The following is a 25,832-nucleotide window of genomic DNA, read 5'->3' on the forward strand; positions in this document are numbered from 1 at the left end:
CGGCTGCTGGCCGGCCGGAAGTTATCGGTCGGTGGCGACGGTCGGTGGTCCGGCGTCGGCTGGTTCTCGGCGACTGCCGGCGGTGATCGGCCGACGGTGGTAGCGGCGGTTTTCGGCTGGAGTCGGCATTCGGCCGGCGGCGGCGGCGGTTGGTGGTCGGTGGCGGCGGGAAGTGATGGTGAGTTTAGATATAGGAGAAGGGTAAAATTGGAAAAATATGAAGGATTAAAAGTTGGATAAATAATCATAGGGGATGAGGATGTATTATTTTAACCCACCTAATATAACCTAATCATTCATAGGAGGTATTGACTTGGTTAAATAATCACGCGTACCAAACGAGGGATAAGGTGGGTTAAAAAAAATAAACCCACCTTATCACAGCAACCAAACGCAGCGTAAGTATATTATGAGACGGGAATATGTTTATCTTTAAAATAAAAAGTAATATTTTTGGTATAATAAATAATATTTTTTAATAAAATATATGTATTACAAAATTGACATGTGATACCGTTTTACAAAATTTTTTTATGTTAAATTAAATCTATTTATTGTATGATATTTAAATGCTAATAAATTTTTAAAAATTCGTATCAAGAATAAAGTTGTCATTAAATTAATAAATTTATATTAGCAAAGATAATAATTAGTAAAGAGTAAGTCTATTATGAGATTGTCTCACGAATCTTTATCTGTGAGATGAGTCAACAGTACCGATATTCACAAAAAAAAGTATTACTAACATAAAAAAATAATAATTTTTCACGGATGACCCAAATAAGAGATTCGTCTCACAAAATACGACTTGTGATACCGTCTCACACAAGTTTTTGTTATTAGCAAAAGTCATGCGATTGTAATCGTATCTATATGAAATTTAATTAAAAATGTATATTTTTGGTACCAAATTTTGTTTTATTTTTCATTTTTTTTAGTTTTTTCTAATTATAAATTTTAAATTAATAAAAAAATTGGGAATTCTCAAATTTACAAAAATGAGATTTCAAATTAATTTGAGAGAACCACACGAAATTCATTTGAAACCCTTTCAACTGTGAATCAATCATTTATACACAATTATTCAGCTTTAGGTTTTCAAAATCTCTCTCGATCGGAAAAGTAGTGATACATTTAATCTATCACCTAATTGTTGATCAATCTCATGGCGGACGAGCAGGCGTCGGCGTCGGCGTCGGCAGCTGCAGCCGGCGGTGATTCGGCGGCGACGCCGTTGTGTCACTCTGTCATACCTATAGCGAACAAGCTGCAGGATATATTTGCGCAAGTCGGAAGCCAGTCAATGATCGAATTGCCGCAGGTGGCGGTGGTCGGTAGCCAGAGCAGCGGCAAATCCAGTGTGTTGGAGGCGTTGGTGGGCCGTGATTTCCTGCCTCGTGGCAATGATATCTGCACTCGGCGCCCTCTTGTGCTGCAACTGCAGCAGACTAAGAGGAAGACAGATGGAGCGGACGAGGAGTGGGGGGAGTTCTTGCATTTGCCGGGGAAGAAGTTCTTTGATTTCAATGAAATCCGGAAGGAAATTCAGGTTTTTTTCCATTAGCGTGTGGGTTTTTTTTTTTTTTTTATGGGGGCGGTTTTTTAAATTCGAAATCAATTACCGTCTCGTCTTATCAGATAATCTTTACGTGTATGCTTATATGTGCGAAAATGAAGTCGATAGCGAAATTCATATTTTTATTTCCGGAGGTTTAGACTGATGTTTGGAAAAAATAGTTTTTTTTGTCCATTCTCTATTTCTGAACTAATTGGTAAAATTATACTTTGCCGTCTATGTAGATATAATTATGGGGCTTTAAACCAGTATCTGCTCAGTGGGTTGGTGGTTTCCACTCTCTTTATTTCTAGGATGCAAATAGAAGACTTGCAAATTTTTTTCTTTCGTAAAGATCAATGTGAGCATTGGTTGTACTGTTGCTGCCTTTTTCTGCCTATTATTTTGGTCCATGGTGCCTGATCAATTCTTATTACGGTTTTTTTTTGAGTGGACTCTTTTTTATGGTAGTTGATGGTTACATTGGTTATCAACTAGCTTCTGAAAACCAAAGATTTCAAAAGGGTTACTTATTTGTGTTTTTGGTTCGAGGTCTGAGTTTGACCGCATACATTTTCTTTTTTGCTCGTTCGGATTTATGGATTTGACCTATATGGTTTTAAAATCTATCATCTAGATTCATAGTGCAGGTTTGGCAACAAAAAAATTGAGAATTTGAATTCACCTTTGGAATCTAATATATTTTTAGTTCATATTCGGATTCATTTCAGAAGTTGCAATTGCGAATCCACTGATTATCAGATGAAGTCATTCAAAATTACTTTGCCAAAACCAGATGACTGTGGATCAACCAAATAAAGCAAATTTAGGTTGAATTCTCATAGTTAATTGAGTTATTTAAATGGTTAAAATTTTAGTACCATGTTGACTTTGTTTGCGAAAGATCTGGTCAGCATGCTTCATGGTTACCACTGGGCAAACCATATCTTTATGCTATTCTCATTGCTTTGATTGCTATAATCTTACTTTCTTCTTCACTTATTTTCCTACTTTTTTTTTTCTTGTTGATTATTCTTGAATTTGACTGTTGAAATTTTATTTAGGCTGATACAGAGAGAGAAGCAGGAAAAAACAAGGGTGTTTCAGACAAACAAATTCGTTTAAAGATTTTTTCACCAAATGTTCTTGACATAACTCTTGTGGATCTACCAGGACTAACAAAAGTTCCTGTCGGTGACCAGCCGACTGATATTGAAGCTCGCATTAGAACTATGATAATGTCGTACATTAAAATTCCAAGTTGTTTGATACTGGCTGTATCGCCTGCAAATTCTGATCTAGCAAACTCAGATGCCCTTCAGATGGCTGGAATTGCTGATCCTGATGGTTGGTTCTGTTCTTAATCCATTAATTTTCAGAAAAACTTTATTACCAAAACTCATTTCTATAAACAGCAATATGCTCTGTTTTGGACTCTAAAACTAATTTGTGAAGTTTTTGCCTGCAGGTAATAGAACTATTGGTGTAATTACGAAGGTGAGGAATTTAAGTACCTAATTCTCGTGTAGTAGGCATTTTTTCTAAGATATTGTTTTTTATGCTAACTTTGGTTCTTCAGTTGGATATTATGGACAGAGGTACCGATGCCCGCAACTTTTTACTCGGAAAAGTGATTCCTCTTCAGCTTGGTTATGTAGGTGTTGTGAATCGTAGTCAAGAGGTAATACTTTTTCAGAAAGATGCATATGATACCTGCATATGATAGAGAACGCTGCCTTGTAATTTGTTTAGACGCTAAGCTTGAATTGTTCCTTTTCTGTTTAGTTATTAAAATGCTATTTTTCAGATCTTAAAATTTTAGTTGTTTGAACCTTTTAGACTGTCGGAAAGCTTTCAAAATCTGAAAGTTTTGCATCTTCTTATTATTAATTTTTTTAATGGTAATTAGTTTACAAATCTTTCGGCATTTGCTTAGTTATGTCTTTGCAATTGACTATGGTTTGAAAATATAATGCACGCTGTTCAAGACCCATTAGGAAGTGATTTTGTTGGTTAATGTTCTGTGACTTGATTGGTACCTCATTTTGACAGATGAGAATCGATGCTGTATGAAAATTTCTCAATAACTTTCAATGCTTTTTCCTTGATGGTGTTGTTTTTATCATTAAGCAGGACATTCTGTTGAATCGGAGCATCAAGGATGCACTTATAGCAGAGGAGAAATTTTTTCGCAGCCGGCCAGTATGATCTTGATATTGTTATTGATAGTTTTAATTTCCCATTCATATCCGATCACTTGAATGGGCTAATCTTCTTTGCAGGTATACAGTGATCTTGCTGATCGCTGTGGAGTTCCTCAGTTGGCCAAGAAGTTGAACCAGGTATATATGTTTGAGATTGAGCCTGACATTTGTCTTTCTAATCTATTTAATTTATTGACCTTGATCATCAAGTCGAGTTAAATAGCATTTCTAGTTAGTATTTTGTGAAGCACGTAGCTCTGTCAACATTTGGCAGTTTCTGGAGTAACTGTTTAGTCAACAACTCTACCGTGGCATAAAGTTTAGTTTGTTGCCATTCTCTCCGTCTCACTACAATTGTATAGAAGATTTTTACTGTGATAGGTGTACGATATAATCTTTCTCCTTGTTAAACAGATTCTTGTGCAGCATATTAAGGCAATTCTTCCAGGGCTGAAGGCACGCATAAGTGCTGCTCTTGTTTCTGTTGCAAAGGAGCATGCAAGCTATGGAGAGATTACTGAATCTAAGGTTTTTTTAAACTTGTCTACGTGTACTATTTTCTTTGTTTGCTACTCTCTGAACTTTTACTGACTTACAGGCTGGCCAGGGAGCACTATTGCTTAACATTCTTTCAAAATATTCTGATGGTATATTTCCTCTAATTATCATGTTCAGATATTACTTTGGATATTAATTTTTACATATATTTGTTGACCTGCGAATGAATCAAGCCATTCACGAGCAGTTTGGCGCGGGTTTTGCGTAGAGCTCATTTGTTGTTGTTGTCATTGGCTTATTTTGCAAAATAGCCGATCGTGATTCATCAGTGTTCCTTATTTGAATCGCTTGGTATATGGAACAATAAATTTTTTGGATTTATAATTATAATGCAATAAATATATTGGTTACATAGCAGTTTCTCTTCTTTCAGCATTTGTCGTTGTGGTCTAATATTTAATCAAGAATGAGAAGTCCAAGCTTGTGTTGCCTTTATTCATTTTCAGCATTACCCGGCGTCTCGTATTAATTGATTTCTGTTTTGTTTGAAACAGCATTTTCTTCTATGATAGAAGGAAAAAATGTAGAAATGTCAACATCCGAGTTGTCTGGTGGGGCTAGAATCCATTACATTTTCCAAAATATATTTGTGAAGTGCTTGGAGGTTTGTGCTCTTTATTAGAATGTCGTGGATATGCTTTGTAAAATATTGTACTCTAGATCTGTTTTAAATATCTCACAAGTAAAATATTGTACTCTAGATCTGTTTTAAATATCTCACAAGTGTAAAATATTGTACTGAAGATCTGTTTTAAATCTCGCTGGTGAAAAATTTAACACTGTTTTCTTAATATAATCCATCCTTTGGTTACTCTGTAGAACAAATGGTTTTTCCTCACTGGGGCGACCGTAAGTGTTTTGTTGGGTAAGAGAAAGGTAGATTATTGAGTGAACAAAGCCATGACAAATGTTGAGTTTCCCTGTATTCTTCCCGTGTGAATTTAAAGTGGCATAATTTTAGCCCTAAAAGCTGAATCCTGCTGTCTTGACCAATGCTTGCTTGATCTTTTTAAGTGAAAAATATTTATTGTCAACTCTTCTCATGGCCAGTAATTTGTTGAGCTTTGGAATTCTTGAAGATGTTAAATTGATTGTTAGATTAAACTTTCTTTACATCATCCCTTTCTGCAGGACGTAGATCCATGTGCAGATTTAACAGATGATGACATCCACACTGCCATTCAAAATGCAACGGGTCCCAAATCTGCATTGTTTGTGCCAGAAGTAAGTCTCAGCTGTGTCTTTTTCGTTTTTTCTAAACAAAGAAACTCTAAGATAATTTATTTAGCATTCGACATTCCTCCTGACATGTTCTTGAAATAAATACAAACATGTAGGTTCCTTTTGAAGTTCTCATTCGGAGACAAATAGCTCGCCTGCTGGATCCAAGTCTTCAGTGTGCTAGATTTATTTACGATGAGCTAATCAAGGTGCTTGCTTTTATAAATTATCATTGTTTATATATGTGTTTTATTTTGCTAGGGATATTAACACTGTTTGTTTTTTTCAGATGAGTCATCGATGTATGGTTAACGAATTGCAGCGTTTTCCAATTCTCAGAAAGCGCATGGACGAGGTGGTTGGAAATTTTTTGAGAGAAGGTCTTGAACCATCAGAGACAATGATAGGTCACATTGTGGAAATGGAGGTAATATGCAATTTTGAAGTTCCATAGCTTGTTTCTTTTTTCCATATCGTTTCTGAATCCTAAAAATATAGAACATTGGTTCTGCAAAGCAATCTAGGAGCCTTGAGATTTGAGAGCCAGATGTTTAAAAATATCAGTGTCCGCAGTGTTATAATTGCTTCTCGTTATCACCTTTATTATTGTCACTATTATTATCTTTTGAACTTACAATGTCAGAATGCTTGCGTTTATATGATTAAACAATTCACAGTAATGTAGCATTCATTCTTATTAGAGTGAAGACTGTGAAGTACATGCTTTTCCATTCTAGCCCCTTGTGTTCAATAACTTTAACGATCTACCTGTATCCAAACTGGCCCAACTCATGCAGAAGGATTGTAGTATGCCAAGCAGCCAACATAACATGTGTTTTATATGTGAAACCCGATCCCCCATTATATTTTCCTCTGACACGTATTTCAACTACCGTCCTCATATATACCTTGGTGCTCTTTTCTTTTGCATCATTGTAAAGTAGATACATCATCTTTTGCCTTAAATTTCCTTGCAAATGTTTTTTATGGATTAAATTTTTTTTATTCTTGGATATTTTTGGATTGAGATTCTTTTTTTTTTCTGTTCTGTAGATGGATTACGTAAACACTTCCCATCCAAATTTTATTGGTGGAAATAAAGCTTTAGAGACCGCTTTGCAACAGAACAAGTCATCAAAGTTTGCTGCATCAGTTCCTAGGCAAAAGGTAAAAAGACGTGCACTTGCTGCATTTTGTAATTTATATTTCCATATGGGTTGTTAACAAGGGTATGCTCATCAATTCTTGATTTGTATTTATTAATTAGGATGCAGTAGAGTTAGATAAATCACAAAATCCAGAAAAAAATGTAAAGTCTCGTGCTATTCTTGCTCGACAAGTGAATGGCATTGCTCCTGAGCTGGTAAGTTTGTTCGGCAATAGCCTCCAAGTTAAATCCCGAACTTTAATTTTTCCCAGTTATTCTGTTGATTAATCATGTTGATGTTCTTTCCATGGGCAAAAGGGCATTCGACCAGTTGCAGATGTTGAAAAAACTGCACCATCTGGTAATTCTTGTGACTTTTCTTTATTAAAAATGATTATGATGCTACCATTAACTTTTGCCTGTATATTACTCTTCCAAGAGGGAAAATGAAAAAATATTATTGGTTAAATTTTATTTCACCATGACCAATACATTGATATCAAATTGAATCAAATAGTAAAGCCTAATTGATCAACTTGACTGCTTGCTTGGTGAGAGTTTGACACACACCATCTGTTTATAATCACCCCAACTTGAAAGCACGTGATGAAGAGGAACTTAGACGTGATCTTCAATTCAACAAGAGTGGAAGAATTATTAAGCTGTAAGAACAAGTTCTTCCTCTCTAAAAGCAAGCGGTTGGCCACACGACCTTGTTCTTATGACTAATGAAATATATGTCCAAATCTAAATCCTAAATTTAGCTATTTGAATGAGATCTGAGTCGATCTACCTTGAGCATACATTCTAAATCCTAAATTTAGCTATTTGAATGAGATCTGAGTCGCTCTACCAGTCTACCTTGAGCATACATTTACATTTATTTGCTCAAGTGCAATGGTTCTCGCGTAGTAGAAGTTAATTATCACCTGAAAGACTTAATGTCAATTATTTGTTACTGACCAGTTAGCAATGCTGGTTCAACCTGGGGGATATCTTCGATCTTTGGTGGTCATGACAATCGAACGGCTGTTAAAGATAATTCTTCAACTAGCAAACCATTTGGTGGACATGTTATGAACTTGGAGCAGATCAATGGACATGTTATGAACTTGGAGCAGAGTTTTTCGATGATTCATTTGAGAGAGGTATGCGGTATTCTTTTTAGCTGAGCTACATTCTGCGTTTATTGCTTTATTTTGCCCTGCTTGCCGTCCTAACATGTGTATTTCCTGTTCACTTAAAGCCCCCTGCTGTATTAAGACCCTCAGAAGCTCATTCGGATCATGAGACTATCGAGATTGCTGTTACCAAGCTGTTGTTGAGGTCATATTATGACATTGTCCGGAAGAATATTGAGGATTCTGTACCGAAAGCAATAATGCATTTTCTGGTAATTTGTTTTTATCATTTTTTTTCAATTCTCTTTCTTTACTTGATTCTTACATCCCATGGACGTTCTCACTTCAGCATTTAGTGATGATTTCCTTATATGCAATAAAGAAAGCAATCATATATGCCATTTGTTGTGATCTCAAGTTTGGATCATGTTATGAGAGGATCAATGTATTTTGGATCGGGTTTCAAAGCTCGTTTAGAGAGAACATCGTGATCTCACATTCACTATTTGATTTTAGATGTCTGGATTTATTCCTTGCAACAATAGCCATTTAAATACAAAGACGACATTTAATTTCCTAGCAAGAAATCAGCCACGATTCCCCCGATCTAGGGCTAGAATGCATGCAATATTAAAAAAGGAAACTAAATGAAATCATTATAATGAATTCTTTATTTCCAAATCTTCCATCAGATGATCCTTGATTTCTGCGTTTGTCCTTAATTCTTGCCTATTACATCTGCCTCTCCTTGGAAATCGTGCTTGATTCCAGAATCTTCCAAATTGTTGTTGCTCTCTTGCTATTCTGAAAAATTCTCCACCATTTCAAGAACAATTGTTGTAGGAGTATCTCAAGGATTAAGTGCAAGTGGCGGTAGTTCTTAAATTCTTCCCACTATAACTTTGGATGATCTTGGTACCATTTGAGGAACCAGGGTTCACCATCTCACCGAAAGTGGAAAGAGGCCAATCCTTTCTTGTCTTTCTCTTGTCCGTGTTGGTGTCAAAATTTTTTTTCACATCGACTAAGATATCTCACCAGATCCGATTGACTATTGTACCGGGGAAAATCTAGCTTCAAATTTTTAGGTACTTTTGATTAGTCATCCTCGCTGTCTCGATGTCCTTCAGAATGCTGGTCACTGGGGCCCCGTTGATTGCTGCTTTCTTTGCCCCGATCTTCTTCGGTTATTCCAATCACATGGTTGACTGACATTTGGATATCTCCTCCAATTGTTGAAGAAGAGCTTGCTGCCTTCTTTCATTGGCTGCCATGTCCTCTCGATACAACTTTACAAAAGCTTGTAATTGTTGTTGTAGTGCTTGGAATCCCCATGACGACTGGTTCTGATACCAACTTGTTATGGTTTCAAGTTTGGATCATGTTATGAGATGATCAATGTATTTTAGATAGGTTTCGAGGCTCGTTTTGAGAGAATTTCGCTTTCTCAGATATTTTTATTCCTTGCAACAATAGCCATTTAAACACATTGAATACAATTAATTTCCTTAGCGAGAAATCTGTCTGTCATGACTAGAATGCATGAATGCATGTAATATTAAAAAAGAAAACAAAATAAAATGCTTCTAATTAATTCCTTATTTCTGAATCTTCCAGCACTTTATCCTTGATTTCAGCAGTCTGTCCTTAATTCTTGCCTATTACACCATTGTTTCTGACCAAATTCTAATCCCGACAAATCAGTTGTCCTATTTGTGTTTTGATGGTTAAAGCTGTTCAGTATTCTCTTTTTTTCTTGGGCAAATTTTTGTAGCAGTTGCTGCTGTTCAGATATTGACTTGTCCTTTTTGTGATTTTAAATTACATACATATTTGTTTAATAATTTTATTTATTGTTGTTAATGTAATGCAGGTAAACCACACCAAGCGGGAGCTGCACAATGTTTTCATCAAAAAGCTTTACAGGCATGTTATGTTTCTAAAAGCTTTGTGGATTTTTGTATGGTCAAAGAGATAAAAACCAAACAAGCAAAGTCAAATTGATATGTCAGCTTTCCTTTTTCAATCGATAGGTTATATTTGAAATCAGAATAATACACAGACTAGCGGAGAGACACTTGCATGCCTTAGTTGGAAAAAATATGTCACTTCATTTCTGTCTCATCACACTCTAGAATGAGTCGAAGGGATAGAAATTACTACTACTTTTCTGTAGGACCGAGTGCTTACCGTTTTATCAAAAGTTATAGCTAGTGGTAATGGTGCAACTCAAATCTTTTAAACCGCACATCAGTTCAAGCACCACGGTTCGATCGTTCTACCAAGCAGGGACAATTATTGCACCCAACATTTCCTTTCCTTTCCCATCCATGTTTTACACAGAAGTTTTCTTAAATGTGTTCTTCTGTCCAAACAGAAAACTATTTCATTATCTTTTCACGGTAACTTTTATTGCTTGGCTTGAGTCTGTAAGTTGTAATCTGCATTGCTTCATCCTTCTCTCATCCTACTCGAGAACAAACAAAGGGATAGAAATTACTACTACAGCTTCCTTTCACATCCATGTTTTAAGTGAAGTTTTCTTAACTGTGTTCTTTGCATGGTGTCATTTATTGATTGGATTGAGTTCAAGAGTTGTTCAATATATAACATTTTTTCCCTGTTTGCAAGGGTTTGAAGTATCGACTATTATTTTAGCTAAATACATTTCATGCCTTTCATAGTTTCCTCAAATGCCTAAATTTGGTTTTTTTGTAATTTTTTATGTTTTGGGCAGAGACAACTTGCTCGAAGAGATGTTACAGGAACCAGACGAGGTAGCCATGAAGAGAAAGCGTACCCGGGAGTCACTTCGGGTCCTGCAGCAAGCTTTCCGGGTTAGTGCCAGAATTTTAAGTGTTACAGGCATCCCTTGTCGGCTTGTAGTACCTCAAGAGCTTACTCGAAATATTTGAATATTTCCTTCAGAAATGCCTGATCACCTTTTTATTCTCCTTGCCCCATTATGGCCTTGTTTGCTTTTCTTTTCAATATTTGTGATGGTTGATAGCTTTATTTCGCATAGATTTTATGTTTCTTGGTGCATTGAACATTCTTGGTATGGAGTCTCATCCATTCAGAGCTACGTCAAGCAACAGATCGACTTTTCACCAATCTTTGTTTAGAAAGTTAATGGCCGTTGAGTTATTAACACAATTAAACCAGCCGTCACATCACTATCATAATCATATTTATGTCGAACCTATATGTGCCGTGTTGTGTTTTATTAGACGATAGAATTCTGGTTTTTTCTCACTTCTCCTTTTCTGAATGTTAGACGTTGGATGAATTACCACTTGAAGCTGAGTCAATCGAAAGGGGATACAGCTTGAACACTGACCCAACAGGCTTGCCAAGGATCCACGGGCTTCCCACCTCATCCTTTTATAACACTAGTAGTGGTTCCTCCGAATCATACTCCGCATCTCCCAAAAACCCCAAGTCACGAAAGTCATCACATTCTGGGGAGCTCCACTCACCTTTTTATGGTAATTCCGATTCCAATGGTGCTGGACGTAATTCTACTACTGGTCTATATCCATCAGTTGACATCTAGATTGGTGAAGAATTCAACTACCATCACCACATTCGTGTCACGCCCACGTGTCGTTATTCCTGAAAACATGTAAATTCCTATGGTTTTGCTTCTGGTACTTGATAAGTCGCATATCTTTCTATTAAATGAATACATAAGTGATGTTGACCATTTGTTTTCCGACTCATATAGTATTTTTTTTGTCCTAATGATGATCGGATTGTTATAAATGCAATTGTTAAAAATAGCTCAATGAAATAGGAGATGTTGCTTCCCTCCTTATAATGTTTGTAGCAAATATTCATCCTTTTTTTGGTTTGCCGTGAGAAATTTACTTGTATGTAACTACTGTCATATCTTTTGCCTACTTTTCTCACTTTTATCAACTTGTAAATTGTCTTCTTATATGGCCAACTAAAATAAGTAGAAAATCACTCCACTTGAAGATTGCTTTCTTGTGATCCTGGATTGGAACAGAAGGCCTGTTTATCTAATTTTTTTTAGTTCTAGTTTCAATTGTCCTAAATCTTTTGACTGATTATCCACTCGATTCTAATGGCTTATTACATCAAATCCTTCCGAAAAGTACAAAAGATATAAAACCCTCTAAAAAATTTAATATACTAATATATCTTCTAATTTTTTTTTAAAAAAAAATGATAAGCACATTTGAACCCTTATTTTTTTATAAAGACTTGAGCATATTCACCCTATTTGACTGTTTGTAACAAGTTTTATGTCATTTTAAAAACACAGGTTTTAGATGCAATTTATTTAATACATGTGGTTTTTCATTTTTTCAGAATTTTAACAAGACGTACTTAAGCAATTTTTCTTAAGAATAATGCTAAAAATACATCCGTATATCGTTACATCGATAATATACAAATATTTAATATACGTATAGCCACTAAGCTAGTTTACCTGTACTTCACTCTCTTGCCGAACTTAACCAACTTAACTACCGAAAATTCATAAAAAAATCCTCACAATCCCTCTAATTTTGATTCGTCCTTCAAAATCCTCCGCTGATTTCTTCAAGAATACCACTCTCTCTCCCACACAAACACCAAAAATTCATCAAAAAGACGAAAAGAGATAATTCTTTGCTTCTTCTCACAATCGACAATGCTCAGATATTTTCTTCTCCGTGCAGTTCATCGCCATCTCTTCGCCATTTGCATCTGTTCCCTCCTCTGTTATTCACTCTTGTCAATCTTTCTCGTCACCATTCCAATCTTGCCATCGGATTTTGCCACAGTAAATGCTCCCTTTCTTGTCCTTTGTCTTTTTCCTTTAACCTTTTCAAATTATTTTCCAACTTTTTTTGGTGGGTTTCGTGATCAGACACAGTGGAATGGTTCTGTAGAGATTGTTGAAGATGTTTATCACTCGGCAGATGTTTTTCGGAGAGATTACGACGAAATGGAGAGGAAGTTCAAGATTTATGCATATAGAGATGGAGATGAATATGAGGATAGTACAGCAAGAACGATTCATTGGAAATATGCAAGTGAAAGCTATTTTTTCAAGAATATCAGAGAGAGCTCGTTTCTGACAGATGATCCTCATCATGCCCATTTGTTCTTCATCCCACTTTCTTGTCACAAAATTCGCCAAAAGGTAATCAAATTCTAATTACGTACAAATCTTTATATATATATATAAATTCATTTTCTTTGTTTCTTGTTTCTGAACAGTTGCCAGCGAAAAAACGCCATGCAAATGAAACTTATATATAAGTATAAATATTTATTATTCTAAAGTTGGATTCCATAGATTCTTCCTGTAAAGAAATAGTAAAATAATTACGATAATGTGGCGGGCTGAGGCGGAACACGGCGGCTGGGGTGTGGGTCCGGTGGTGGCATTGCTGTGTGTAGTAATGTTTTTGAAATTTCTGCCGCTGGGGATGGGTCCGGCCCGATTCAGCCTCCGCCATTTGCGATACTCCTCGTTTTCCCTGTGCTGATGGCTGCCATTTTCATATACCTTACTTATGCGGCAATTAGTGATTACTAATTGCTGAATCGTACCCTTTTATCTCCCTCTTCAAGTCTATTATTTATAGGATTAAATTGGCATTTCTTTGGATTGACGTCTCTGCTACGCCAGGTATCCTCGTACCAGAAAATGGAATCATATGTCAAGGATTATGTTGAGGGCTTAATCCTCAAGTACCCGTACTGGAACAGAACACTCGGCTCCGACCACTTCTTCGTATCATGCCATGAATTCGACTTAGGAGCGACTCAAGGCGTTCATATGCTCGTCAAGAACTCCATACGAGCTGCCTGTTCTTCTAGTTATAGACATGGATTCATCCCACACAAAGATTTTGCAGTTCCTCAAATAAATCAGCCATTTGCACAACCAGCCGGAGGATATGACTTACACAGGAGGTATTTATGGCGTTTCGAGCTCAATAATCTTAGCCACAGCGATGAAACACAAAATCTGAACTATGTATAGTTTCAAGTTTTGGGGTCCAATTATTAGTTGAAGCAATCACTTTCGAGAGATTGTTGGATATGTTTTCATGACAATAATATATTAGATTTTGCACTTGATTCGATTATGACCCAAAGTTATTTGGCGACAATTTATCGATCAATTTCTTCTATCCAAAACATGTTGCATAGGCTGATGTTTGATAGTGTATTCGGCAGGACAATTCTTGGCTACTGGGAAGGCAAATGCAATTCGGATATAAGAAAGAAGCTGGTGCATCTATGGGGAGAAGACGAAGAACTTGATTTTCAGAACCAAACAGTGCCTAAACTTAGTACAATTTACAAATTTTATAGTGCAAAATTCTGCATTTGTCCTGCCAGCTTAACTCACACAAGTGCTCGAATCACTAGGGCTATTCATTATGGATGTGTTCCTGGTAAATCACATCATATTACTGTTGCATTTTTTCCAAATCCTTTTCTGCTTCTATAATTTGATCTGGAATCTGCCATTTTGCAGTAATCTTGGGAGATCACTTTGATTTGCCATTTGTTGACATTCTTGAATGGCGAAAATTTGCTCTTCTTTTGAAAGAGGCAGATGTGTACAAACTCAAGGACATTTTGAAGGCCAAAGCAGGTGCGGAATACAGAATGTTACACAACAATCTACTCAAGGTCTGTAAGATAAAAATATGGGAAAAAAAAATATATTTTAGACCCAAGAGTCAATCTTGAATATTGCAACTACTTACCTTATTTTCTATGGATCAACAGGTGCAGAAACATTTCCAGTGGAATGCGCCCCCGGTAAAATTTGATGCATTCCATATGGTAATATATGATCTATGGTTGAGGAGGAACGTAGTTAAGTAATGAGCTCCGCCAAGTTGTTACTCTGTTCTTACTCTTTTCTCCAAATTGTAGTGTGAAATGACAAACCATACTTGGGATCGTTGTTATGGCAAACATGATATAAAGAAGTTGACATTACATACAAATTTTAAAGCTAATAAAGCAGAGGATTTAATACATTTCTGGTCTAACATTATGTTTGTTCTCCAGGAACAACAAATTTGTGAACAAGATTTTCATGCGACTTAAATCGGAAAAAGAAAAGGGAAAGGAAAAGGAAAGGCCTATATGTACTCTAGCTGATCCCGCATATCCAACTAATAGTACATGAAGTATATGTACAAGAAATTCTCACATTCAAACAAGTCGAAAGACAGTTCAAGTCTCACTCCATTCATCAGCATCTAATTCATCACAACTGGCAGAGTAATTTCTTAATCACCTTTAAGCGTTCAACACTGTCTTTTCTGCCTTGGAAGTAATTGCATTAGCAGCAGGGATAGTGGTATCTGCACCATGAGCTGCACCATTGCTCTGTGCATGAAAATGAAAGTGTACGCTAAGAAAACATAAAACTCTTCATATGAAATTTAGGAGAATAAATGAAAGAAAGAATATGTGGCTTTCATCACAGATATGAGAAACTTTTCAATTCTTTCATCGCAGATAAACTTTTAAATTTAAATAGTGACGTACAATTTCAACAGCATCCATAAAATGTGGTTGCACGGCAACAATTGGAACTTTTGAAAGGTCTCTTAGTACTCCCTGCAACAGCAAAAGCTTCAATATGAGTAATTTAGAGAGAAGTAATTGCATCGATTCAACAATAAGAATATTTAGAAAGGACTAGACGTGGTATCATTGAATTTTATTCACATACAATAATTTATTTGGACTTCATGAAATGAGGTTTTATTGCTTTCTTGTATTTGAAGTGTTTTTCCATATAAAATGGTCAAAATGATCTTAATGTAAAAACTGACTCGCAAGTAGCAAAGAGCAGAATCTGGGTTCAAACGCACACGAGGGAGGGCAACTTTCTTCGGCTGGGTAATGTTAAACAGAGATAACCCGACTAAAAATATAAAAATGGAAATGATGAAATTTCAGGGATTTTTGTAAAAAATTGTAGAGAGAGAACACTTTCAAAGTTATAACAGAATTTAGAAATATCCTTTCAGAAGTCATTTACAGTCAAGCACTTTACTAAAATGGATCATATAAAACTCTTGTGCATGAACTCATCAATGCCAATAGCACCAAACAAAGAATTTACTGCATGCGTATAAACAACTTAAAAAAGGCAAAACAAAGACTAACACAATCAGATAGGTGTTATTACCACAGCAAGTGTTCTCGATAATGAACAAATATAAGCACTGAATTTAAATAACCAGTTGAATGACTAATTTAAATATCAAGTTTTTATTGTGAAAGTTGGTTTGTTTAAAATGAATGAGCACATATACATATGAGAATTTTTATTTGGATATGGCGTCGACATTTACTAAAAGTGGCATTCACAACACGCAGATAAAGTTCCACATTAGAAAAATCAAACTCATGGCCGATCTGAACAACATTCAGTTAGAAATACTAAACCAGTTATATACAACACCTTGTTGGCCCACTTGAGACCACATGCATTGCACAGTGTCCTTGGTCCATCTGGGCCACGTCTCATCATAGGAGTGGACTTCGAACTAATCCCACAATGCCTACATCTGCTATAGGCAAAGAAATCCAACGACACTTAAAAATCCATTAACGAACTAGAACATAGATCAATACATCTCCACTGTGGCTCAATGTAATTATTTACCTGCTATGTCAAAATAAAAAGAAAAAAAGGAAGAGGACAACGAGGCTTAACAGATGACAGAACCACAAAAGTGAAAAAATTACACTCACAAGGTCTCCCGTTCTTCTTGGCCAGCATCAAAATCTGCAGTCGATGAACCTGGTTCCTCAGAAACTGACTTGGATGATGTAAACTGACCTTTCTTGCGCTGCATCCTGGAAGATTTCATAATATATGTACTATATAAAGATGCAGAATTAAAATCAGTATGTCAATGAGCTGTGCTAGCCATTGATTTTTAAATATGATAATTAGGAATTAGGATTGACACGATTTGCTACCAGTTTCTTAACACCAATCTTATGCCAAATTCAAACATTATGATTTGAAGAGATTGATCCGGAAACCATCATAAAGTATGTCTCGATGTAGAATCTCTCTTGTTACGTAAGAATAGCAAGCTGCTTAATCTCGTAGAACATAGCGCACACTGTTTAATTGGTCAAACTAATTTACTACATATAGTATGTTTTAGGACTAGCCAGGCCTTATTCAAGGTCCTTCAAAGATGATTGCTAACATCTTGAATATCGAGTGAAAACTTTAGTGTGACATGTTTTTAAGTCCATAGTGACAACACCATTATCACATCATATCAATTTGATAAACCATAATTGAACACACTTCAACCCAGCATAAAGAAAACAAAAAATTTATGTTGAATGGAACACGAAGGTTACACTAAACTTATCCATTGAAACAATAAATGGAAGTATACATCCTTCCCCTCTCAAAAAAATTGAGAACCACAGTGTGCTGTCTCACAAGCACAGTCACACCTAATGCTTAAATGTTCACTGAATCAGGTGATTTATACACATTACATCAAAAAAATAATACACTTTGAAAGATTCATTTTATGCAAATCACAAAAAGAAAAAAAAAAATCTTGACAAACTGAAGCTAATCTACAATATAGGCTGCTATCCATAAAAATATAGCATACCAGACTTTCCAATGAGTCAAGAAGCAGAAATAAGAGACTGAATATGAGAACAATAACAAATCACCCATCATTACTGGACATTCTCTGATAGTTATATTACCTGAGAGCAACTTCCTTGCGCACAATATAGCGAATCTTCTTATCAAAGCATCTTTCTTTTCTCTTTTCTCTGAAACGGTTCAAAGAAGCAACCCTTTGTGGTTGACTCGACCTTCCGGCTTGATCAGCCAAGCCCTATTGAGGCAAATGGAAAAGTCTTAACAGGTGTAAATTCATGCCATGTCAAGACATTTCAGTACTCGAAAATCAAATTAATTTATCCACACCCTATGGTTTGGAGGAGTCATCCCAGGCGTAGGAATAACAGTGGGTACTTCATAGCCGCCCAACAGTAACAGTACTGCCTGAACCTGAACATAAATGAAGGGGACGAAAACCCTTAAATTGTCACAGACAAACTAAGCACAAGGCAACTAAAAATAAAAAACCTAAAACCGTGGCCTCATGTCACACTACAATGTCAATGAACCAAAATAACCTACATTCACTTCAGATTCTCGAGTTGACCTACGAAAATAAAAGATGAATACTTCCATTCTGTATGAGAAAAAAATCTTACACCATACATCATCTCATCTCTCTGACTAGTTAAGCTTTATACTACAGTTAATTCAACACACAATCAGGCAAAACCAAAGAGACTAGCGAATCACACCACACACGCATAGAAATGAAGGTTCCAAAGCAACAAATTTCCAACAGCAAAGTTAATTTCAAACACGATAAACTAAATTCCCAAACTTCCAAGTCAAAAATCCATGCAATTACCAAACGAAAAACAGAATGAGGGGCAAAATACCTTCTCCGGCGTAACAGAGTCGAAAACATAAACTTCCCCCTGAAACGACAGCGTAAGCTGGTCCGCACCAACATCCCCACCAGCAGACGCCACGACCGGGGCCAAACCCGAATCGTAGAGCGCGTGAGGGCCAACCACCTCCACGCCGTCCATGACCCCACCTCCAGCGGAATCATGGAGCGCATGCGGCGAGTGGGGGGCGTCGTAACCGATCTGAGATGGGGGAATCTGTTCTATGGAGTCTCCATTGGAGCACTGAACGACATCTTCTTTCTCGTCCTTGCCGGCGCGACTTGTTCCATGCTTCTGGAGGAGTTGTACGTTGGCGCTGTTCATGGAGGAATGTGGATGTCCGTACATGGGATGTGGAGATTTGACGATATGGGGTGTCCAAGTCTATTGCAAGTCCCTCGGAGGAAGGGCTCTTTTGCAATTTTAGCACCAATCTACGACCCGATTTTACTAACTAAAAGCAATTCATCCCCGCAAATCTTTAAATAGCGCAACACACCTTTGGTTATGTACTAATTAACAATTTGCACCTCCTCGCCTCTCTCAATTTATATTAGTTATTTTGCACACGCGATGTGTGTGTACAATTTTTTTTATCATTATTGATTAACTGAAATGAAATTTGACAAATTATCAAGAGATTAAATTGATATTTGAAAAATTGATGTCGTAGTTATTATCATATCCTAATAGTTAATAATATAGTATAAAATATTACAGATAATATAGAAATATATATATATATATATATATAAACTACCATGGAAATGGGCCAAGCCAGAGTACCAAACCAATCCCTTCCCCCACCCTGTACGATAATAAGAGACACGCGGCGGCGTCTACGAATTCAAAATACAGTGGAATACCATTTCTTGACCAGCTGTCGCAAGTAAAGTGGTTGTCTTTCTTTTTATATCATATAATAATTATAATCTACATAAATTTGTTCATGTCTCGCTGATTCGAGTTTCCCACTAACAAATCTGCTCGAGGATTGCTGAAAATTCCGCCGACCGTTCAAACCAATAGCAGTGGTTTCGGGAGGACCACGATGGACGGAGAGAGTTCGCTCGTGGGTCACCGCAACGATGGACATTCGTCCGCCCGGTCGCGGTCAAGGGGGCCGGACCTATTCTTGATTACCTGTCGGGGCTTCGGCGTCGTTACTGCGCTGACTGCTATTTTCTGCATTGCGATTAACGTCATCTCCGCCATTCAATCCTTCAGGAACGGAAACGACGTGAGTTTAAGAATTTTCTTCATTTTTTGCGGACTTCGGGCATGTTTAATTCTTTTTTTCTTTTTTCTTTTTTCTTTTTTCTATGTGTTCAGATATTTGATGGGATTTTCCGGTGTTACGCTGTGGTTATAGCTATATTTGTGGTTATTGCGGAGACCGAGTGGGAATTCTTTCTAAACTTCTCCAAGGTTTGCTCCGTTTACTCATCTTTTCTCACTATATGTTTTTAACCTAGAAACAGGGCTGTAAAATCTTGAGTATAGTTTCTAGTGTAAAATATTATAAGATAGTTCAAGAAATTTGAGCATAAATTCAGGCATGAAATCATGTAGGCATTTTGAGAAGAGGGTCCCCTGCAGTTACATCTTACTGCTAGTTTTCCAGTTCAGTTTTTTATCTCCTTCCAGTGAATTGGTGTACCCAACTGTTCATGGATTATGTAAATTTTTCTTAAAAGAAAACTAGAAATGCTAAACGACTTCCCTAAGCGTTTATTTCTGTCACCTGTGTATATAGCTTTTTGATAAACCTAGCCCAGAAAAATTGAAAGATGGTCCCATGCTATGGACGAATCCACAAGTCGAGGGGGGTGAAGGTTGCAATTTTAGATAATTTACAAATAAAAATTTGGCACCTATCGGTTCTGTCCCTGACGGTATCACCTTCAAAACCAAGGAAAAAAATTTCATTTGCTTCAAATAGGTCAATGGCGATGGAAATGTTTCATATTTTGAGTTTGAGATTGAGAATCCAGATGCTTCTGAAGTAATAAATAAAACAAAGATCAATCTGATGGGATTGGATTAAAAATTTGAAAACCTGTATCTGTAAAGACCCTGTCTTGGCCACAGTCTTACCATGTTTAAAGATTTAAATGTTATTTTGTGAGATTGATATACATACAATGCGATGAGAGGGTAAATGTATTAAGTATTCATCATAATGTTGCAGGTTCTGCAGTATTGGGTTGGCAGAGGAATGCTGCAGATCTTGTAAGTGTATACCGGGGAAAATAATGCATGCGTATTTCTAAAAACTTGAATCTTAATTTTTTCATAGAGTGAATTTATACTAGTGACATAGCTTTCGAAAACCGTTCTATCCCTTGCTGTCCAAAAGCAATACGCTGCAAGACAGCCGTAGATTATCATCATGCTCATATTGATAGGTAAATATTAATGCTTACTAGATTAAATGTGTATGAGTGCACAGTTAGACAAAGCTATTTCTTGTTTTATGACACAAATAGCAGTCAGTCACGCGTTGAGCACGCAAAATAATAGTCAAAACTTAGCTTTCTGTGGGATATTTTGATATTTTAAAATTTAAAATGGAATAAAATAAAAAAATTTCTGATGAGAGAAGTTGTAGTTGGAAAGAAATTAAAGTAAATAGGAATTGGAAAATAAAAAAGGTGAGATGAGAAGAACAGGAAAAGGTGAAAATGCCTCACCTAGAGACCGCTAAGGTGGTCTTCCATTGTAACGCTAGATTGCTGTTGTTGCATATATTGGATAATGGGTCAAAGGAAATATAACTGCATCTATTTATTTTTAGAAACCCTGTACGTATACATACAGCGTCTTTACACCTATGGTGTCGCTGATCTTAATTATTTTATTTGGGCGATTCCAGTGTTGCAGTAATGACCAGAGCGTACCCTGAGCATTTACGGAACCATCAAGAACTTTTTATTCTCCAGAGCATAGCATCCTACTTGCTCCTTGGATGTGGTGTTATTTATGTTATATCCGTAAGTTCAAGAAATCATGTACCTACTAGTTGATATGGTATTACTTGTTAGGCTCATTGCATCAGTTGCGTATGTGTCAGGGGATATTTTGCCTGGGTATGCTCAAACGCACTCACCAAAAAAGCCATGTGTCACGAGACCAAGCGATAAAGGATCTCGAGGTAATCCCCTGAGTTGCCTTACTAAAGTTTAGCTGTTAAGATGCTTGAACGATAAAATTAGCATATAGTATTCTCATGTTTTAGTCATCTCATTCAGCATTTAACTGTTCTTGAGATCCAAGTTTTAAAAAGTAACAAGGGTCTGTAGTTGTTCCAAATCAGAGTTCATATATTTTGAAAGATTTGATGATTTCAAACTAATCCCTTCAACTCTATTTGTTGTTCTTTTAACGCGTCCTACTTTGGATTGGATCTTGTTGTATCTGTTCCATGTTTGAAGAATCACATAATAAATATGATGCAATGACAATGACAGAAACTCCAGCGTCGTAGAGAAGAGCTTGAGGCGTTATTGCTTGAAGATCAAGCATGAAAAACCAGATTGCCACAAAGTTAATGTTGAGCTTTGTAAATCATGTCATCTCGATATGTTATTAAAAGAATTAGTTTGCCAGGAGTTGTTATTTCACTATTTGTTTGGATCCCAGATTGCATTCTGTTGTATAGTTTGTGAAATTTTAGCTCTGTTTAGTTTGTGGTTCTCTGTTTTTATCTCTGTTCAGGAACAATTCCTGTTGTATTCATTTGATCTGTTTGTTTGGTGTTGTTACTTGGAGTGAAAAACAGCAAAAATAATTTCTTGAATTTCTGTCCAATATTATCATCAAGTGTTTTTGTTGTATTATTGGTATTTGTGTGTTGGAAGGTCTTTAAGCACCAAGAAGTATCATGTTCTGTTTGAAAAAATAATCGAAACTAAATTGACATATATTTTCATATTAAAATAAAAATAGATCACCAGTCAATTGCAATCTCGAAAAAAGAATTATTTACGGGCTCGATTTCAGTTGAAAATAATTACGATGGCTTTGGTTAATTTCCAGTTTTTGTGTGAATGTAGTGTACCAAAAACTTCGTTTTTATTATTTCTGTAGACTTGATTTTTAAATAAATACAAAATTTATACTTAGATTGGTGTTGAAAACTACTACATATCAAAATTAAGAACTTTTTAAATGGTATAAATTTTAAGAGTGTATTTTTTCAAATCATCCGTTTGTATCATTTTATTTTTAATTGATTGGCTAATATTTGAAATTTTATTTCCAGAGATTCAAAATTAATATTTTTGAGATATAATAATCACTTAATAAAGTGAGGTTTATCTGGAGGCCTAAATATGATTGTCTAGAATGAACTTCCTTGATATATTGGGAGAGAGGTTCAAAAGCACGAGTTCTTATTAAAGATCAGACACCTATATTTTCTGACTAAATTCCAGTATGTCTTGGCTTCAGAAACATACAAGTGAGACATAATTCAGACATCCACAGGCCAAAGGAAAACTGTTTTTTTTTTTAATAATGCGTCACCAAATTGGTGAATATCCGAATTCAAATCTAAAATGATCTTGAGTTGGTATACTTCTAATAGGACGGAAAAATTACGAGTGGCCTTTTGTTTCTGATGAACTTGATTTCTGGGAAAAATTACGCCACCTTTGCTTGCTTTTCTCCAATGACACCTTGCTTTGAGAAAAGTTAGAGAGCCCCTGTCTAAAAGCTCCTAGATTCACGCCATTGCCCACCAAGATGCTTGTAACACCCATTTTAGAAACCTATGTGAGAGTCACAGAGAGAAACTGTGATAACAGCCAATAACAGCAGAGGAATCATACATTTTGTTGTTTGGGGGGGGGGGGGGATGGGATGTAAACCTAAAACTCTTAGGGGCAGCAAAAACTTCCTAGGATAGCGTATTTGCAAAAATAATTTTCCAGAATCTCTTCTTGTAAGCCGTTGAATAAATAACACAACTGGAGAAGATATCTCACCGTATCTATGTTGCGATCCTCATCATCAAAAAAAAGCATTTCATTATATGGAATGCCCGTCTTCCGATGGATTTTCTGAAAGTGGTCGGTTTTGTGGGTCCAGCTGGAAAATATCTCCTGGAATTTTAAAAATATTCAGTACATGTCTCCTTGCTAACAATATACGAAAAGTCTTCATTTGGCAATGCATGATACATCTCAAACACTAGAACTGCCAAAAGTTAATTTGAATACATACAAGGATTGGCAAGTAGCTGAACTAATCACATCTTTACATCAAATCCCCATTTGAGAGCAATGTGAAATTTACATTCATGTTTCCAGGGCAAGTCGAGATTAACACAAAAATTAACATTTCACACCTTATATCTTGCATCTTAATGGTCAAACTCCCACATTTTCGTTAGCTGAAATGAACCAAAATTTTTCATTAAAAATAAAAAACCGACCAAATTTTATTCTAGTTTTGATTGGGGTATAGAAAAGACAAAGATATCTCCATGCATACAAAAAACTAAGCCATGAGACATGATGTCTTAATATTGTTGGCAATGTCATTATTCTCTGCACAAGCCTCTTATAATGAAGGAGAGCATATTCTCTTTTCACAGTACTTATTTTGAAGAGAAAAATCATGGGATGCTATTGACATAAAAAACTCGGTACACAACAAAATAAAATATTTAGCTCACCTGAGAAACAAACATTGATTTTACCCCTAATTTCTCAAGGAAAGTGTTCGCTATATCAGGAGTAGGCGACCTTGATGCAATAGCAATATCAACGCCTTTCTCCTCAAGAGCATTCAATATGCCTTTGGCATGAGGATATAATGATGGCATCTCGCGTTTAGAAAGACACTCACTGAAATAAATCAACATTTTAGGTTAGCATACCAATGTTCTCAAGAAACTAAAAAGGCAAGCCTGCAATTCAGGATAAGACAATTAAAGCATATACATCAGTCATAGCCACCAAAAAAATAAATTGATCAGAATAATTTAACAAAAAAAAAAAAGAAAGCAATCTAGTTATCCATCTGTTTGCTAATTAACATACAACCATGACTATAAGTGTCAACAAATCAAATTAAACTACTGAAGTAAAATGGTTATGTCGTTGCTGATATAAAATCCCAAAAACTCAGTTCGAATCCAGTTCTAACTGGTTATATAACAGATTTAACACATTCAAGCACTGGTATGTGGCAGTTGTGGCACTAAACTCTCGAAGCCTTTGAGGATGGGTACAAGGGGTATGAACACAACCATTAACCAACAGAGTAACAATCACCATCATTTCTCAGCCAGAATCTTTTCGAAATTGGTGTCAATTTCCATTACGAAGTTCATTTCAATTAGTTTCTGTGGTAAATTGGACTCGTTAATACAAACAAGAAGATTAAAATTTTGAAATTCTTACGCAAAGTATCGCATAACTTAATCAACCTGACGATAGTTCCTTTTAAAGGGATTCATAAAAACAGAAAATACAGCAACATCCATATTTGTACCACCTTCGATCTTCAGCATCCCGCTCAATATAGAAACAGCTGCAGGAATTTCCAAGATTTTTTTTTTTTGCAAATTGAGCCAAAAAATACACTAATACGGATGTCTTTCACATATTCCAAGAAGAGAAAATTTCAATCGGCACAAATCAAAATGCATCAGCAGAAAAACTTCATAAAATTAACACGGGAAAAGAGGCAGAAAAGGAGAAAAATACCAGTAGAAAGGCCAGAGGGTATAATCTAGATCGAAAACAACAAGACGCGGGAGAGCTTGAAACAATCCGAGGATCTCCATTGCTTCATTCTTCACCCCATCGTCTCCCATGATTCCCTCTGTTAATGATTTTGAGTCCACGCGGTCTAATTTGGAATCTATACAGAAACTTTTCCCTGGATTCTTCAAATTACTGTGCCTCCCCATAATTTCTCACTTCTTACAAATTCACCCCAAAAAAATATTTTTTATGGTAATTTAAAATATAACTTTTATTTGACCAAAATTTTGATACAAGATTATTTTCAATCTATCTAGTTCAACTTATTTATTAATATATATTTACATGATATTTCATATAATAATTATATAAAAAAATTAATACTTTATTACAATTATTTATAACATAAACTAAATTAATTAAAATAGTTATAAATATTTTAAGATATCTATAATTAAAATCAACCTTATTTTACAAGAATTAAGAAAAATTGCGGCCACAAGTGCCATCCTTAACGCAAGGAGGTATCATTTGATCGAATAACAAATAGGAATTAGGAGAGTCATTTGGAACCTATTGGAGATGACCTTATCTTATATATAGGAATGTCGGGAAAGATTTATCACAATTAGTCTCGACTCTCAAATCTAAAATATCGTTTCAAACTTGAAATATTACTTGATATTATAGTAATGATATAATAAACTACAATCATGAGAGCCAAATTCATCTACCTGGTGAAAGGCTCGAAAAGCAAACTCGAAATACGTTTCTTGATTTGACGGT

The 25,832-nt window shown here is 35.9% G+C and overlaps 5 protein-coding genes across 11 annotated transcripts; 3 read left to right on the forward strand and 2 right to left on the reverse strand.

The window, feature by feature from the left end:
• The first annotated feature begins 1,034 nt into the window (after positions 1-1,034).
• Positions 1,035-11,708, forward strand: LOC142517701 (dynamin-related protein 3A-like). The gene is made up of 20 exons (XM_075620085.1): positions 1,035-1,549; positions 2,620-2,902; positions 3,024-3,052; positions 3,135-3,236; positions 3,689-3,757; positions 3,838-3,897; positions 4,174-4,287; positions 4,358-4,406; positions 4,812-4,921; positions 5,449-5,541; positions 5,655-5,747; positions 5,828-5,965; positions 6,592-6,705; positions 6,806-6,901; positions 7,004-7,046; positions 7,652-7,833; positions 7,932-8,078; positions 9,680-9,732; positions 10,544-10,643; positions 11,084-11,708. The coding sequence occupies exons 1-20, from the start codon at positions 1,166-1,168 to the stop codon at positions 11,360-11,362; spliced, it is 2,538 nt and encodes an 845-aa protein (XP_075476200.1). The 5' UTR covers positions 1,035-1,165; the 3' UTR covers positions 11,363-11,708.
• A 678-nt stretch (positions 11,709-12,386) lies between these two features.
• On the forward strand, positions 12,387-15,151 carry LOC142518507 (putative glycosyltransferase At5g03795). 2 transcript variants are annotated; one of them, XM_075621290.1, is made up of 6 exons: positions 12,387-12,601; positions 12,689-12,964; positions 13,457-13,743; positions 14,011-14,231; positions 14,315-14,472; positions 14,572-15,151. In XM_075621290.1, exons 1-6 carry the CDS (start codon positions 12,470-12,472, stop codon positions 14,668-14,670), a joined length of 1,173 nt encoding a protein of 390 aa, XP_075477405.1. In that variant the 5' UTR covers positions 12,387-12,469; the 3' UTR covers positions 14,671-15,151. The 2 variants fall into 2 exon arrangements, with proteins under 2 accessions (XP_075477405.1, XP_075477404.1); XM_075621289.1 differs by having other exon boundaries at positions 12,387-12,964.
• Positions 14,769-18,763, reverse strand: LOC142518508 (GATA transcription factor 24-like). 4 transcript variants are annotated; one of them, XM_075621292.1, is made up of 7 exons: positions 18,319-18,763; positions 17,786-17,869; positions 17,560-17,693; positions 16,564-16,692; positions 16,271-16,379; positions 15,346-15,417; positions 14,769-15,183 (listed from the first exon to the last, which is right to left on the reverse strand). In XM_075621292.1, exons 1-7 carry the CDS (start codon positions 18,676-18,678, stop codon positions 15,094-15,096), a joined length of 978 nt encoding a protein of 325 aa, XP_075477407.1. In that variant the 5' UTR covers positions 18,679-18,763; the 3' UTR covers positions 14,769-15,093. The 4 variants fall into 4 exon arrangements, with proteins under 4 accessions (XP_075477407.1, XP_075477408.1, XP_075477409.1 ...); XM_075621293.1 differs by having other exon boundaries at positions 16,271-16,376; positions 18,319-18,762; XM_075621294.1 differs by having other exon boundaries at positions 16,564-16,668; positions 18,319-18,761.
• A 346-nt stretch (positions 18,764-19,109) lies between these two features.
• On the forward strand, positions 19,110-22,166 carry LOC142519441 (uncharacterized). 3 transcript variants are annotated; one of them, XM_075622465.1, is made up of 7 exons: positions 19,110-19,219; positions 19,323-19,570; positions 19,663-19,758; positions 20,522-20,562; positions 21,206-21,323; positions 21,404-21,484; positions 21,801-22,166. In XM_075622465.1, the coding sequence occupies exons 2-7, from the start codon at positions 19,382-19,384 to the stop codon at positions 21,855-21,857; spliced, it is 582 nt and encodes a 193-aa protein (XP_075478580.1). In that variant the 5' UTR covers positions 19,110-19,219; positions 19,323-19,381; the 3' UTR covers positions 21,858-22,166. The 3 variants fall into 3 exon arrangements, with proteins under 3 accessions (XP_075478580.1, XP_075478581.1, XP_075478579.1); XM_075622466.1 differs by having other exon boundaries at positions 19,110-19,212; XM_075622464.1 differs by lacking the exon at positions 19,110-19,219 and having other exon boundaries at positions 19,265-19,570.
• Positions 22,167-22,707: 541 nt separating this feature from the next.
• Positions 22,708-25,224, reverse strand: LOC142519322 (uncharacterized). The gene is made up of 4 exons (XM_075622301.1): positions 25,047-25,224; positions 24,011-24,182; positions 23,319-23,435; positions 22,708-23,102 (listed from the first exon to the last, which is right to left on the reverse strand). The coding sequence occupies exons 1-4, from the start codon at positions 25,154-25,156 to the stop codon at positions 22,929-22,931; spliced, it is 573 nt and encodes a 190-aa protein (XP_075478416.1). The 5' UTR covers positions 25,157-25,224; the 3' UTR covers positions 22,708-22,928.
• Positions 25,225-25,832: the final 608 nt, after the last annotated feature.

The sequence above is a fragment of the Primulina tabacum genome, chromosome 11 (assembly GCF_025594145.1).
Source record: "Primulina tabacum isolate GXHZ01 chromosome 11, ASM2559414v2, whole genome shotgun sequence".
Lineage (NCBI taxonomy): Eukaryota > Viridiplantae > Streptophyta > Magnoliopsida > Lamiales > Gesneriaceae > Primulina > Primulina tabacum.